The sequence below is a fragment of the Cupressus sempervirens genome, chromosome 1 (genome assembly GCF_028749045.1).
Source record: "Cupressus sempervirens isolate cs-2001-9-10 chromosome 1, ASM2874904v1, whole genome shotgun sequence".
NCBI classification, from domain to species: domain Eukaryota; kingdom Viridiplantae; phylum Streptophyta; class Pinopsida; order Cupressales; family Cupressaceae; genus Cupressus; species Cupressus sempervirens.
In genome coordinates this window covers 57,322,560-57,339,998 of record NC_143118.1, presented here as the reverse complement: position 1 = coordinate 57,339,998, position 17,439 = coordinate 57,322,560, and the positions used below count along the sequence as shown (strand labels likewise).

General features: G+C 34.9%; 1 protein-coding gene across 2 annotated transcripts in view; it reads left to right on the top strand.

Annotated features, from left to right (window-relative positions):
- Nucleotides 1–17,439, top strand: part of LOC149576141 (RNA methyltransferase family protein) — a 197,075-nt gene that overhangs the window by 136,469 nt on the left and 43,167 nt on the right. The window contains exons 5-7 of one of the 2 annotated variants that reach the window (XM_089816447.1): nucleotides 4,578–4,689; nucleotides 11,510–11,665; nucleotides 14,860–14,934. In XM_089816447.1, the coding sequence (XP_089672573.1) occupies nucleotides 4,578–4,689; nucleotides 11,510–11,665; nucleotides 14,860–14,934 (343 nt within the window). The remainder of the gene's footprint in view (nucleotides 1–4,577; nucleotides 4,690–11,509; nucleotides 11,666–14,859; nucleotides 14,935–17,439) is intronic. The other variant, XM_089816448.1, reaches the window with a different exon arrangement.

Below are 17,439 nucleotides of genomic sequence, written 5' to 3'. Positions count from 1 at the left end.
GACCCTTTCATTGGGCAAGAATAGCCATAGGTGTGCCAAATATGAGAGTGCTCATTGCCACCAATCTAGCTATGGATAGGAAGGTCGGTTCAAAGGAGTTTCCTTCAACTACTCGTTGCAGTGCTTTCTGTTGCCATGATATCAATCCCCTATATTTTTCAAGATCATAGGATTAGGGTTGTGTCAATGTTTTACATGTGTCTGGTCTAGGCTTCCATTAGGGTTTTTCCTCTCTCATCTTTATCCTTGAGTTGCCTAGGTGGGAATATAAGAATAATGAAATAGATTCAATCAGTCTAGGTGACTAAGATTTGGGATGGTAAGTTTCTGCATACCCTAGATGAGAGAGAAAGAAAGAATCAAGTTCTATTCATATGAAATCCTAACTCTATGATCAAGTGCTCCATTAAAGACATAGCGCAGGTAGAATGAAAGTATCACAGACATATTTAGAGCAAAAAACAACAGAGAATATCGAGGATTGAGGCTTAAAGACAAAATACAGATCATGAGAATGAGTACAAGCGAAATCAGTTGAATTCGATGCAAAGTGAGCACTAAAAAATGCAGAAATGGTGAAAGAATTACGTCAAAGGTGGCGAAGACCGAAGTTAGAATCAATTCGACTAATCAAACACATCTAATTATCCACATCACTAAGTTGAAAAGTCAATTGAATGAAAGAATGCATGCTATTGGCTAGTTGAAAGTTAGATGCTTACCTGTCATATTGGGTCCCATTCAAATATTAAACAAAAGTTAGATGCCTTCAGTCGTCATATCAAAGAAGATCTATGGAGGTCGTAATGTTGCTTTATAAAGATGCTCGTTTGTTCATTTATGTGACAAAGCGACGCGAAGACACGTGTCTGGTGGGCCATCACATTTCACGAAGCGCAGTCAGAATCTAGTCACGAAGTGCCACGAAAGAAAGAAAGTCAATGTCAGATTCTCCAAGCAATGGTATCGTGCCAACTATTTGCCATGATGTGCCTAGTTGGAAAAAGGGACCCGCGTTGTGAAACAAAGATACTTAACCTTATTTTATTATCATCATCAGATCGGAAAAGATCTACGTCTCTTGCTATCTCGCTATGTAAAGTTGCTCGACCATTATTCTATTCAACAAAGCAATAGTTCAACACGTGTACACAAAGGGACCCATAGAGGAAGTTATAAAGGAAGTCATAACGTTTAAATCGCGATCGTTAATTAGAGATCGACGACCAGAATTTGAAAACATAGTGACCGTTGTAATATGAAATATATGTATTTGATGCGAAACAACAAAAGATGAAGAATAAACGATTTTCATAGGATTTTCTGAGACTACAGGAAGTTGAAAAGGCATTGGGCATTTTCAAGAATACCATGGATTCAAAATCGTTAGTAGAAGAGGTACTACGTGCTCATATCACGATACAGATTGGATAATTTTATATTTTATTCTCATTTTATATTCTATTTGTGACTGTTGGCCTACCAGAAATAAGAATGGATAACAACAAACTATAAAGGTAACCTCATTTGATAATGAAAGGGGTCGGCAAACTTGATGGTGAATTGGTCTGTAATTCCATTTACCCTATTTGCTTGTCATGTTTTGTTGCCCATGCATAGATTAGTTCTACATTAAGAGTTGAAGGACAATTATATGTGATCCTATGATAATCAAGTGGATTCCATTTCATTTTGATATTTGCAGTAGAAGTGATTGCATTTACTTTCCTCATATATGATTCTACTTCCTCTCTTGTTCATTTCATATCATGTTAGATGGTTTCATTGGGAACATGAAAGATAAATGTATATGAATCTATTAGTTATTGGTTGGATTTTATTTCATTCAAGGCTGATAGTGAAAGCAATTCCATTTGCCCTCATGTGCATATCTCTTCATTCCTCTTTTGCACTTAGATGGTAAATCTGCACTTAGAAGTAGGAGTAGATGTTAGAAGAACTTCAAGGTAGCTTGTGATATCCATTCCGCTGGATGTTATAAGTTGCCCAAATCAATTTCTGCTTGGAGTGTTTGTAGTTATGAACATCCTGGTTTATCTTTTTTTGCTCTTAGGTTAAGAGCATACCCCATATTCCAATGATCTATTAAAAACACAATTCATTGTATATATTGCATATAAGGGAGCTGTACCTTACAATTCAGAGAGCAGTGATATAACACATACACTGACCCATTTGTTGCTAACATCCTTTTGTTTCCTCACATTTTGGGCATCTAGAGTCAAGGTAATGCCAAGTTAGCAAGAGGGACAAACTGTTAACCAACACTTTCTTGATTTTCAAAGGGACCCATTAACTCTGACTAAGCTTCTACCATTGAATCTTTGGAGCTCAAACTGTCTGAGGAACTCTCCTCACTAGATGAGGATGAAACTGTGATGGTAGGCGTATCATCGTGATTGGTTCTAGGTTTGTTAGTTTGCGACAGGAAGTTTGATGCCTATGCCTTGTTTGTGGTGGTGCATTGGATAGAGCTGGTGCGACCACGTCACTAATTGCATTTGTGCCAAGGTGTGCTCGATAAAAAGCTGTCAGCCAACTTGGCTCGATTTGGACAATGGGTTGAAGGTTTCCTTGCCTGTTAGAAGGCACCTGTTGATGAATAACATCCAAAAATAACATGATGGCATTTTGTGTCATGTAAAAAGCCTTGTGGCTAAGGTTGGCAAAATCAAGAATAATTTCAGATAGACCACCTGCCTAATTATATACTCTTCCTACCTTGAAGTTTAGTATAAACTCTAGCATCTAAAATGCCACATCTGATGCACAACTCACACTATGCTATGAAAGACATATCATTTGTCATCTATTGAGTTATGTGATCCTCTGCATCTTTGGTTATTTATGTTATTTCGTTTATAATTTGACCTAGGCACTACCGTTAAATGATTACTGTTACATTATACTCCACAATCCATTCAAGCTAGGCATCTAACATTTTGAGGCCGTTGGCTAAGTTTAAATTTGGAGGTTTGAGGTAGTAAGAATAGGCGAGTTGGTGACATAATGGGTCGTACCTTCGACCAACAGGGAGTGGTATTTGACAGTGACCTCGAGGACAATAACAAAGTGACTTGAGAGGACCAGTTGACAATATAATTATAAGATGTTATCTCTTCAAGTTGCTGCTTTAGCTTTGATAGCTGCCTCATGATTCCAATTCCTTAATCGCCGACTTGTACCATCTTAATACTTATCACCTTCTTATTGATGAAATGCTCGCCATGCAATGGTCGCTTTTCTATCGTTGGTCTTGTTGAATTTGGTCATTTTTATCTTTGTTTTGGTGTTTGTATATGAATGATGTTTATCAAGTTGCTCTGCTGTGATACTTAATATTCTTGGACCACTCTTGATGAAATAATATTGGTTCTCATGCCAGCGGTTGTAGTTTATCTTAATCGCGTCTTCCCATTGTTAGTCTATTTGCAAATCATACCTAATAATTGATGCTTGTTATTGTATTTGCCTCATATATTTCATACTACCTTTGGCACCATAGTAGTTTTGACTCTTGAAAAGATTGATGATGACCTGTAGTAGTTATATTTTTTTATTAAGTCAATTAAAGATTTATCAATGGTTCCCATAAACTTCCTTTATATCACATTTGATATATTTGTGACCAATTGTGCTTTTTAATAGCCTTAGTGTTTGATATCATCTGCTGATGGGTGACATGAGATTTTCAAATTCTGATCTGGGGATCTTGATATATTTCTTGGCAGCTTTCCATATCATTTTTATGCTTTACTTGATGTTGGAAAATTGTGAAGTTTTCTAAATAAGACGATGTTCCTTCATAGGATCATTGCCTCAGTTTTGCCTTTGATGACACCTGTGTGTAATGCAATGTTGATAAACTATGCAAAGGATGGGGGTAACACAGAAACTATTATGTAAAAGAAAGAGAACACAAATAAGCTTTTAGAATGACCTTTGTTTCTTTTTATCAACGAGAGGTTTATAGATATTCAGACTTGGGAATACTTGTTCGGTCATAAACCTCTCGGTCTTCTTGTAAGAAATTATTAGAGTCTGGGTTCAATTATTGTTGAACAGACTTTTAGTGTGTCAGTAAGATTCAGATAGTACATGGTAAGCTGTTTACTATTGTTTGAAAATATGGTAAATGCAATCCCATTTCATTAAATTCTTTGAAGTTTGATTGACTTGATATTTATTGAAATAAATTTTTTATTTTTAATGAGACTCAATACGTATCTTGTATGCGACAAAACAGCTCCTAGTTTGAGTAAATTTCGTCGCTTATTTAAGTCTAGTCTTCTTCTTTGAAACTTTTGCATTTTATGGTCAAACTTGTAATTATTAACTTAGCTTCTGGAAATAATAGAAAACAGAATAATAAATAACAACAGAGAATAGGAGTGTAATAAAAAGAAGACTGCTAATTCCTTGAGGTAAATTCTTTAGTCACAAGTTACATTTTAGAAAATACTTTTATTTGTGTCAGTATTTGGCATCTGTCTTGAGGCCAAATGTGAGATAACATAAACCTGGTAATCATGATTTGATCTGCTTTGCCTCTACAGAGATTATGACACAGAATTGTTACAGATCATGGTCAATATAGTGACATCCAGTTATAAACCCACATTGCTCCAGCCTATAGTGAAGAAAATTGTTGACAACATTCCAGAAGTGGTAAGAATCTGAAAGCTATTTTATTGCCACTGACGAGTAAAACTATTATGATACATCTTGTGAGTAAATAGGATTGTGCATTTTATTCTTACATCATTATCTTATTTTCTTTTATTTTTTCTCCATTGTTATGAATATTTTATCACTCATATATGTAATAGCTATACAGCTGTTAAAGAATTAACCTGGATAATCTACAGGTCTATGGGTGCAGACTGTGCCTAACTCTCATTGGCATATACTTCATTAAAAGGCATTGGTAATTACTTATACCTGCTCTAAAGGTGCCGGCGATCAGAGTATAACAGGTCTTAGTTTTACTTAACTAACATTAGTTAGTACTAACTAATATTTATCCTATGGTCGCCAACTTTAGGTATTTTAATTACTTGTTAATGCTAAGGGTGATGTCCCTTAAGGGACATACCCTATGATATGGATATATAGACGGGGTTGAGAAGGCAGTCTGGCGACATACAATACACCTACAGTCTGTTCTTCAGGTCTTCTTAGCCTCACGAGTTATCTGCTGCATTTCAGTACTTCAGTACTTACATATACCAGGATCTTCAGTTGTCTCATCTGCAATAATAAAAGCCTGAATATAAGTATTATTGCCAAAGTTATTCCAGTGCCAATCCAGTCTTTGCATTTGAAGTCGAATCCTATTATCAGAATCTGCAGAATATTTACAACAGCTTTACCTGTGAGTAACAGTTCAAATTATACTTGTTAGAGAAAAGTGGTGCAACTGAAATTTTAATTTAATTTAATTTAATAAAAAATTGTTGAGATGTGTTTTAGAATTTTTTGTATTAGGCAGATCTGGTTTTGCATAATCCCAAGGATCTCTACTAATTTTTTAGCTATAGATGTTAAGTAACCTGCACAAGAGAAGAATACAATATAAAATATGCTGCAAATATATCATAATAATATGCCACTTCAAGGGGATACCTCCAATAGTCTTCAGCAGGAACATGATACTCAAGATGATGATTATAACTAATCTATGCCTCCTACATTGATGTAGGAGCACCCAAGGTGTAGGAGCAATCATGCATCACACAAAAATAAATATTTTTGTTTAGATTTTTGACAGCCCACTATGATATTTGCACAATATAAGATGTATGGAAGATAAAGACAATGAAAACAGTCACATTGTTTTTCAGGACCTTTTCATGTTTGGGGTTATATGGACAACAAATGGTCACAAGGAGCGTAATTGAAAAATAAGATGTCTGGCAAAAGAATCACCTTGATACCCTGAGCAGTTGGAAAGATATCAACATGTTTGTCTAAGACAATTTCTCCAGTGAAGCTTTAAACTCAAAATTGAAGACATTCCCCAGAAATGTCTGAAGTCCCAACATCATTCTTTAGATTATGCTTCATTCTAGATCTCTTCACAAGCTTTGCAATGATCTATCAAGTAAGCAAACTGGATGCCTGAGTCAAAAGTTATGGCTTCTAGAAGTTGTACCACAAGACTTAAGTTTCAATAAAAAATGAAGAGAGAAAACTCACTTACGTGGGAAATTGAACTAATGAATTACTGGGCATCAAAAGAGGAAAGTTCAACTTTCTATGAAATTCTAAGGCAGTTATTGGTGCTACATGTACGAGGATGAAGGAGGGTTTCAGTACTAAGTTGCAGAAGTGTAGTTTGTGGCTCTGTCCAGCAGATTATTGTTATAAGAATGCCCATGTGGTTGATATAATAGAAAGAAAATATTTCTGTTCTTACAATTTTCCATTTAGTTCTCTGTTGTGTTGTGTTTCTTTGGCTGAATAATGGGATTATCCCTTCGTCAAGTGGTATTAGAGCTAAAGTTCGATAGTGCGTAAACAAATTGCTAAATGTGAGGCAGTTTACATCAAGGCTGTGTTTATAGGTTTGAGAAATAAGTTAGGAAAATTCCTCTACGAAGGAATCATAATGGAAGAATTGTTGGCATGATAGAAGAGCATCTTAGAGCCCTTCAAAGACAAGTGCAAGCATTGCAAGAGGAGTTGCGTCAAGGAGCTGATATTAGGGCAAGAGATGGAAATGAGGATGAGTCTAAAGGACAATTTAAAAATGAGCAAGAACTGACCAAAAATCTTGACAAGGCTAGGTCTTTGAGGGTCATTCCTGAGTTTGGAAAGAGACCAAAGACTGAAGTTTCCAGATTTTTTGGAAATCATAATCTAGAATAGTTGATTGATTGGATCAATGATATGGAAGAGTATTGAGTATGAAAAAGATCTTGAGGGTGTTAATTTCTCAACGACCAAGTTGAAAGGTCATGCTAAAATTTGGTGGTAGGAAGTTGAGTTGGAGATAAATAGGAGATGGAAGGACAAGATAACAAGTGGTATTGTGTGGTGGATAAATTGAAGAGTCAATTCATTCCTATTGACTACGAGCTTGATTTGTTGAAGAAAATGCAAGGGTTAAAGCAAGTAGGAAAATATGTGTAGGAGCATATCAATTTTCTTTGAATGTAAAATAGAGACTCAACAAGAAGTTTGAGAGCAAGCAAAATGGAAGAGGCCTTGGTGGAAAGACTAGTGGATGGTCTTATGGAGGTCAAAATGAAGATCATAAGATAAGACAACTTCATTAATGTCCAACAAAAGACCAAGAAGAGGGTCCAAGGGATTGCCAAAACAAAGCAGGAGACCAACTCACAACATAAACACTAAACAATGCCTAAAGAAAGAAAATGAAACAAGAGCAAAAAGCTACAACAAACCAAACAACCAACTAATTGCCTCAGGCAGCTGAGAAAAAGTTCTGAACCGAAGGATAGGCCCTAGGGTGATGTGAGTCCTGAGCTGTCTCTGAAAGCCTCTAGAAGACAAGGAAGATAGATGCCGCTGGGTGAAGGTCTTGTGAAGTACCATAAACTTGGAGAGACTAGAAGGGGTGTGAAACAACCGCATCGTGCCACTCATAGGAGAAACAACTATGAAAAACAAAGTGATGAGCTGCTCAGAGTGTTGTCTCGTGGGCAATTGATGCGTAAGAGAATGGTCTCGAAGCCTTAGGGATTTCTAAAGGTATCAGCTCTTAAATCCTCAACGGCTGCCCTAGAATCCTCATGTTGAACTTCAAGAAGTGATATGGCCAATAAAGAAGAAGATACAACCAAATAAATAGAAGTTTAACCTTGTTCAATCTTCTCCAAAGTCATTCTCTTGAAATTTTATATCCATTAAGCTCTACAAATTTGAAAATGTAAACTCCAATATGCCCAAATGTGACCTCTAAATAAATTTACCAGAGTATTCTCTAGTTATATCTCTCAACAACATGGAGAATGTCGTTTGGAATGGTTTTTGTCCTAACAAACCAAAGACGAAGAAGCAATCGCCTCCAAACAGGAGTTATATCAAAATTCAAACTCAACATGCCAAAATGAGAGCCCTAAACCTTCTTTTATAGCTTTTTAGTTGCTGTTTTTGGAAAAATCATTTTTAGGTAGTGTTTTTTTTCTTTTTCATTTTTTTTTAAAACTACTTTTTAGCTATTTTACTATTTCCTTGGGATTTGTTGTGGCTTTTGTTGACTAAGAATCAGTTCCTTTTTAATCTTCCAATGTATCATTCAATGATAAAGACACATCCATTGAAAAAATCCCTTTTAATTTAATATTTGGTCTCTATAGACCCTTTAAATAAATAAATAAAAATAATGATAAAGTTAATCTTTAATTTAGCTTCATTACCTTTTTGTTATTTAATATAAAGTTCTTGGACTATATCGAATTTGAGATGATCCATAAAAATGGACTCACCGATAATCCTAGAAGTGGCAAGCATGCCAAAGGATTCTACCAGTGCCCATAATTGACTAAAAATAGTAAGCGCAGGATAATTAAACTGAAAATGCTTCAGAAAAAGGTTATGCTCATTCAACTGTCTAATATGATTCCCTAACTCTGTGGGAATTGGCTGAATGGGCTAATGTCTCCACCATGCTGAACTAGCTTAGGAAGGGGAAACTATGCTTTTGGCAAATCCTTATTGTCTTTCTAGATTAGCAGTCAGGTTACAGATTGACATCATCATTTAAAACAAAGAATAATGTTAAATGTTTGATGCCAACATTGAAAGAATTCAAGACAAAATGAATAATCCAAGCATCATTTGAAGATAGGTGCATCAACACAAGGAAATTGTCCAAAAGAAAAAGGTACATTTTAATGCATAAAGAGGAGGTAACACAAAAGTTTGTTGTCAAGGTTTTAAAAAGTCAGCCAACACATAGGGAATTGCATTATGGAGAACATTATACATCTTGGACAACATATTTGAAAAATGTTATAAATAGGAATTACTGAGGGGGGCGGGGGGGGTGAATCAGTAATTTACAAACTTTAGTCGCCAACTGGATATTATCAATTACTTTGAACCATACATAAGAAAGTAAACAAGTAATGTTGAACAGTAACAATAACCATGCACAAATATAACTCATAACACCATATTTTGTTAACTAGGGAAACCCTGGCCAAGGGAAAACCCCGGCGGGGATGATACCCACTAGATAATATACTGATATATATGTTCCTTGTTAGAGGATGGACCTTGTTAGGAGTCAATGAGGAAATTCAGTATAGAGAGTCCCTGTTAGGAGACTTTGAATCCCTGTTAGAAGATTCCAACCCCATTAGGAGTTGTAGTATAGTAGATGCAAGATGAGCCCACTGCCGAAACATGCACTTCCAATTACAAGAAGAGCTCACTGTCCAAACAAGTAATTAGACCTCTGGTATATAGGTGCTGTAACTTCCCCTTTTTTTTGACTGATCTTTGATCTTCAGCTCGATCTCGGATCACAAAATAGCTTTACAAAACTTCACATATATCGCTTCACAAAAGTTCGCATATCATAATACTTGCACAATTACCATACTTGAATTCGCAAGATGTCCTTTGCATAAATACCATGCCTTTTCACAAATTGCTACTAGGTCGGCTAAGACCATAATATACTTTTCCAGCTTAGAGTAAACATCTAGGATGTCGGCCCTAATTGGTCAAGTAATTATTTTGTAAACAAAATAATTCCTTCCTTTAATTCCGCTGTTCTGCTTCACTAGAAAAACATGAATATCTCTTTTCCATATAGTCAGTATTCACTTCCGAGGTTATACACGTCATCATCAACATGTATACAATCTCCATCTAACTTCGCTAGTCATAATATGATGTTAGTAACAAGTTACATACAAAACAATATACTGCTATAAACCAAATTCATACTTAGACAATTTTCTGAGTACCAAAAGATAATTATCTTTATTTCTGAGCTTTCCTACAAGCATGTACATCATGTGTTGCCATAAATGACAACAATTACATATCTTCATTAGCCAATTGTCAACAAAAAAGTGTGAAGGCTGCACTTGAATTAAAATATAAAGCACGTTGTTTACAAGTGTTTTTCAAAAAGCACAACAAAGTTTCATAAACTGCACCCATGTTAAACAAAAAAATATATTGGACTTTTGATAAGTCTTTGGAGATCATCTTTTAAGAAATGTGACCAAACTTCAAAAACAACATGAGTTAAAATATTCTATAAAACTCACTTTTTAACTAGATTTAGCAGATAAGATTAATTTGTAGTAAAGCTTGTGTAATTTCCTATTTAGAGTAGAAGTATCATGTAATTTCCTTCATTTATTTTCATGCAAGAATTCATTAGCTATATAAGTTCTATTGTGTGTTGATTCATAATTTAATCCTCACACATGCATATTGACAAAGTTGCTATTGGTTGAGTATTGTAATCTCCTCTTTTTTGGACATGCCTGATTTTTTCCCAAAATAAACAATTTCGACTATACAACTTATTTACAAAGAGTATTCTATAAATAAATTACATACTAGCAAGTAAAGTAAGAGAAAATTGGGATTATTGAAAACAAAGTATCCTGAATGCATTAGACCCATCTTTAAAGTATATTTCCAATAGCCAACCATATTAGGATTTGATGGGTAAGCATTGTAGGATGCTTGGGGAGTGTCTCCCACAACTAAGCCCAAGAGTGCCGAACAACCATCTAAGTCAATTCGACTCCTTGGTCCACAAGCAAACCAACTTGGGTTGGGGTACTTAATTGAATGAACTAGTATTGCTGAACCTCCCTACCCTGTGTTGCCACTACTCCCTGATATAATCGCTTATACGGAAATCAAATGAATATTTACCGATCCTAAGGATTTTGATGGATTGGCAAGTTAATTAAATAAATAAATTTTGTTCTTTACCAGAACGTATAATTTCAGATTGAGAGTATATACTTATTTTCCTTTAAATGCATGATTACTACTTATTATACTTCATGGGTTGCAGGTGTTTGACATAGATGTATTGTGTACAATCTTTATGTGTAAGAACCCATTTTGGGTTACTCTACCTCCTATCGTTGTCTCTATATATGTCTGTGTATGTTTTGTTTTCTCACATTCGATATAACAGCCTAAAAACAGGCCTTGCATGTATATTGATTTTGGATTTTCAAATGAGCTTAAATAGCCCATCCAAATTGAAGCTTTGGGAAGCTTACTGATTTTAAGCATCCTCCCTTTTGAACGAAACATTTTAGAAGCAGATGTCTTAGGATGTATTTCAAAACTGACAAGTATTTGGTACTGGTTACCATGTTGTATATTTCTAATTATTCAACTTTGGTGACAGTTGACGTATGTCTGTCTTTATTTTTTCTGAATTTCTAAACAATTTTTCTTATAAAAATATCTTCTTACTCTTGAAGAAGTACACTATATACTTATTTATAAGCAAACATTTGGTATGTTGCAGGTGAGCATTCTAAATAATGTTAATACTTCTGTTGGAAACACATCGATTGGGGAAGAGGAATATGTATTGCATGGTAATAATAGCATAACAGAGACTGTAAGAGGACTTACTTTTGAAATATCAGCTAACTCTTTCTTTCAAACCAATACTCAGCAGGTAAGCACCACTTATTTTTGTTGCTTTCTATAATTTTAGAATTGGACCAATGATGTTTGCTCTCATTGATCATTGGTGCATGTAACTTTAAAGATATTTATTATCTCTAGGAAAAAATTGAATCAGTGAGCCACAAATTACAAATCTCGTGATTAAGAGGAGTCTGTTTATTAAATCAGTCAATGTCATGTGATCCAAATCCTTTTCAATAGCCATGTGTGTAACATTAAAATGTTCTTTATACAACTATGAAAATCATTTGAATGCCACTCCTTTAAGTGTAGATAAGTCAATCTTTACATCAGTTTAAATCATATTTCACTTTAAAACTATGTAATGATTTTGGTGCAAAAATTAAGAAAGTTAGCTTGGTTGATACTATAGAGTATTGAAGGGTCGATTTTGGCATCCTTTTATACATAGATAAATTCTATGCTCATACACAACTTGTAAATGTTGTTTATTTTACAAAAAAATAGCAATCGGGCATTAACGCTACTTTGTTCATAGAGAGGACTATATGATTAATATTGATCCAAATCCTTTTCAATAGCCATGTGTGTAACATTAAAATGTTCTTTATACAACTATGAAAATCATTTGAATGCCACTCCTTTAAGTGTAGATAAGTCAACTTTACATCAGTTTAAATCATATTTCACTTTTTAACCATGTAATGATTTTGGTGCAAAAATTAAGAAAGTTATCTTGGTTGATACTATAGAGTATTGAAAGGTCGATTTTGGCATCCGTTTTATACATAGATAAGTTCTATGCTCTTACACAACTTGTAAATGTTGTTTATTTTACAAAAAAATAGCGATCGGGCATTAACGCTACTTTGTTCATAGAGAGGACTATATGATTAATATTGGTTTATATGTCCACATAATTGATTCATCCCATTTCTAAATTACTTGTTGATTCATCTATGGTCTCTCTCTGTAATTGTAATGTTCCCAACTGTGCGTTAAGTAGCATATGGATAACGATTGAATAATCCCAACTTGCAATATACGGTAGAGTCTCTTGGTCGTACGACATAGATGGAGGTGTATGGAAAGAATTGGGTCAATATGGTGAGCAAGGGTAGTGAATGATGGTTGGAAGTGCACAATGAATTGTTGGTGGTTTGAAGTGGCAAGTTGGGTGTATGTGTACGATGTTACCTAGGGCTGTATGATGGGGGTAGGAAATGCTGTTGTACGGTGGAAGGAGAGGGGTGTTCTAGGAAGATGGAAGGGGAGGCCAACATAAGCCGTACAATAGCCAATGAGACTTTTCGGGCATGGGTGTGAACGGTAGACTATATGATTTGTAGCTAGTAGGGATGTTCACCAATACCAAAATAAATCAATAGTGTAAAACAGTAGTGATGCCAAGAACAATGTGATTAGATGCTAGAGACAATTATTGCATATATTTGCCACGACATGATTTAGTAGATTGGAGCAGCTGCCAAATGACGACGATCAATAAATCTTGTGCACAAGTGAAATATCATGATATCTCTATTGGAAGAATAGGGTGGTGCTGGACCACCAAAACAACATTAAGCAGAGTAGTGAGGGCCTTCCACCTTGGAAACTACGCACAACATCCTCAGCCTTTTAGCCTCTAGAAATACAAAGATAAATCAAATCCAATCCATGATGAATTACAGTGCCCAACCATCTTATAAAGGCCTCCAAGAAGCATCTAGAGATTTTCAACATACCGACAATATTATTTTATTACTTGATTAATTTGGGCTCCACATTAATTAATTAAAATAATTAATTAAATGTCCTTTAAGTATATTATTTAAATTTTGGGAACAATTAATTAATTAAATAAATTAAATAATAGCATCAAAATTTGGGGACATGACAAATCCATGCTGTCCAAAGATTGTTTGCCCTCAAACAATCTGTCATAGATGAAGGGCCATTAGCTCCAGGGTCCCAAATCAAACACACAGGCAAGATGAGTGAATTGCGGCAACACATTGTCATCAAACTTCTGTTGCTCCACTTTGATATTAACATTGTTGTGTTTGGAATCACTAGGATCCCAAAGATGCCAATCATAAAATACATCAATGCCATCAGGTCCATCAACCTCTTTTGGAACCTCATAGCATAGGCAAACCCTATTGCTCTCATGAGGAAGTCCCTTAGATGGAAAGATTGTAGTTATTCACACCATGAGCACTACTGAAGGATAAAATCCAGAATCAATCAACAGTAGCGATTGTTCTTACAAACAACTTGGCTAAAGTTTCATGATTCCATTTATGTGACTCTAGATTATTGTCCACGCTCTTTTTTAGATTCATAACTTTGCTCTTATTCCATGCATAGATAGCATTTTGTTAGTTCACTTCAATGCTGGTTTGGTTGTCATCTTGTTTCAAATCTGCTGTTTTGTCTTGTTCCTTGACCTCTTTCTTCTCTTTTGAATCATGAACAATTTGTCCACTTGAAGGGACCATTACAATCTCTCTTGCTTGTCAATATCCTTTTGTGATTGTAGTGAAGATGTGGAGCTGGCTTCATCGTGTAGCCACTTATCAATCTCCCACTTTACACACGATGCTTAGATGATGGATACTTCATTCGCAATCCTATATAATTTTTCAGAGATATGTCCTTCTCCAATCTACCAATCACCCGATCCTGCTTGATGTGCCTCTAAGACTCAACGAAAGTGGGTGTTTGCAATTCCTGATGCGCGACCCTAGGAGTGAAAGTCGTCCTCTATGACTTTTCCTTGAAACATAGTGAAACTCCTTTCATACTTGCTTCAGTCAAGAGATTGAGTATCTTTTCCATCCACAAGTGAAGCTTCTCTTTACTTCCTATTTAGTTCTCTCAGTGCATCTTTTAGACCATCATTGGGTGCCATGATTTGATCTCAATACCCGATAGGCTGGCAAGATCACCAACTCCGATACTACTGTAATGTTTTCAATTGTGCATTAAGTAGTGTTACATCCCAATTTTTGACCTAATTTAAAATATAGTCGTTGTGGTTCACATGAAGTTAGTTGACAGTTAAATTTGTTATAATCCTGTGAAATGGTAAGATGGTTAGTCCTTATAATTATTTATCATGAATTCATGAAATTGAATAGGCAGTTAGTTGTTATGATTATTTATGATTAAATAACTTGTTATGGAAATATGACTTAACCACGGAGTATTTCCTTGTAGGAAGCACGTCAAAGGGGTCGAAGCATTGTCAGAAAAGAATTGAACACAAGAGCATCACTATCACTGGGCAAATGGGTATGAATCGTGAATCACCATAGTTGAGGATTTAGTGACTTGAACATCAGGATACAATCGATGAAACCGCATGAGCTATTAAATAAATAATTTAAAATGTAAAATAATTTAATTGAATTATAAAACGTACCTCAGGATATAAAATGATCTTTCACCATATTATTATAATATATATGTATATACGTACATATAGATATAAAAATGAAGTGGCACCATTATATTTTAAATAATATAAAAAAAGAAGGATGTCACCACACTAATATATTTACATGTACATATGTAAATATAAATTATAACAATAATTGAACTATAACCTTCCAACTCTTTTTCCATCTTTTATTCTTTTCCTTGTTTGTAACCGATTGAACACTTGGTGTTTTTAATTGCCAAGATAATTCTTTATGTTTTGGTAGCCCAAGAGTCACATTATTCTTTTATAAGAAATTGTGAGTGAGAGATAGAGGTATCTCTTTTCAATCACCCGACTACCTGGGAGGATACATTCAGTAATAACATTCATACGCCTGACTGCCTTCTTGACGGAGGAGACATAGGGGCAAGAGAACACTCACTGCCGCTTCTTCCTTTTAATATTGCATTTCCTCCTTATTTATTGGGTTCATTTTTCCAGTCAATTCTCTGCAATAGACATAGCAGATACCTGCAATATCATTAAGCACCTTGATCATAGCAGCACCATTCTATACTCTCTACTGTATATGGTCTTCTTGCTGAGGGTATAAGTTTTTATACATTGTGGTGACGTCTACAAGCAACTGGAGAGGAGCTGATTACAAATCAACTTGCAAACTTCACACAGTTCCAAATTTATATCAGGTCATGTGTTAATCATTCCAGATTGTGTTATTCCAATATTTTTTTTTGATTTCCATAGTGGCCAGCTAGGTTTAGAGACCTCTTCCCTTTTCAGATTTCACTCTCATTATGCTATAAGCCTTGCTGAATGTTCCAGGTCATTTGTTATTAATTTATTTTAACTATCATAACAGCCAAAATCATTATAGAAAAAGTCGAATAGAACCTCTTAAGAGAGAGCTATCTAAATGCAATAAACTTGAATGAAATATTCTGTTTGGAAATCAGAATTCAATAATATTTTCAACTGGTCTCAAGAACATATTCTTCCAAATCACAGTTTGTGATAAGATTTACTAATCAATGAATCCTTTTAGAAATTATGCACAGAGCAGATTGCTTAGAAGTTCCAAGCACCAAGGACTCACCGGCTGTATAGCCATGTAAAGGTGAAGAGGTGAGATGAAACCTGCAAGAACACGAAAGTGGAAATTAGATATGATTAAATAAATTAAATAATCTTATTCAATAGCTTATGCATCATCACATTTATTGTATACTCGTACTGTTAAGTGTGATTAGATACTAGGATGCTCAGTGGATGACAAGATGTACCCTGTCTATTCCGGGTAGGGAGGGTCTTTCTCATTAGAGATTGTGAGAGGATAAGTTATGGTCCGAGGTTGGGTGGTTAAGCCCTTGACAATGTTTCACCTCTCCCTAAAGTTGTCGGATGTGCAATAGACAAAGATAGGCTATGCATTCAAATGTTTGTCGGAAACAGGTATTTTTACTTTTATGATGTATGTTCAAGTAGAAGGTAAGATTAATTGAGTTGTATCATCGTTATAGTTATTTCTTTAAATGAAAGCAATTCTTATCGTTAATACAATTGGCATCCAGTTAGATCGGTTGATCTTCTAACTAAATATGGAATATATCTATAGGATTGTTATTTCAGTTTTTCATATATAAGAATAATGACTATGAGCATATCTTCTAATCTTATGTTAATGCCACAGTTTAGCAAATTGGAAGGAAATGAATGATACAGTGGTATCTGAAGCCCTAAATGATACAGTGGTATCTGAAGCTCTAAATGATATAGTGGTATCTGATGCCCTAAATGATCTACTGATAATTGATGCCCTAAATGATACAGTGGTATCTGAAGCTCTAAGTGATACAATGGAGTTTGATGCCCTAAAAGATCCAATGGTAATCGATGCCCTACTTGATACAGTGGTATTTGATGCCTTAATTGATATAATGGTATTTAATGGTAATCATTATTTGATTTTGATATAGCAGTATTGGATGGTAGTCGTCATATGATATTGTTATAGTGGTATTTGTGGACTAACCTGGGTGGTTGTAGAAGCATCCCTAGATTGATTTCGGTCTCGAATTCCATGGTATGTAGATTTTAATTTCCATAGTAAATTCATTGATGGTGTTTTCAATTTTTAGTTAATAAATTTTGTTTAACTGATTTTAACTGTTAATCTCATTCATATGAACGAAATTGATTTAACTATCTTCCTATGAAAATGAAGTAATATCTGTAATACTTGGTTATGTTAGATGTTAGTTAATACCTGGAAAAAGTGGATGTTACAAGTAGCATACAGAGAAGGATTAAATAATTGCAATGTGCAATGTACGTTAGAGTCTATTGGTCGTATGACG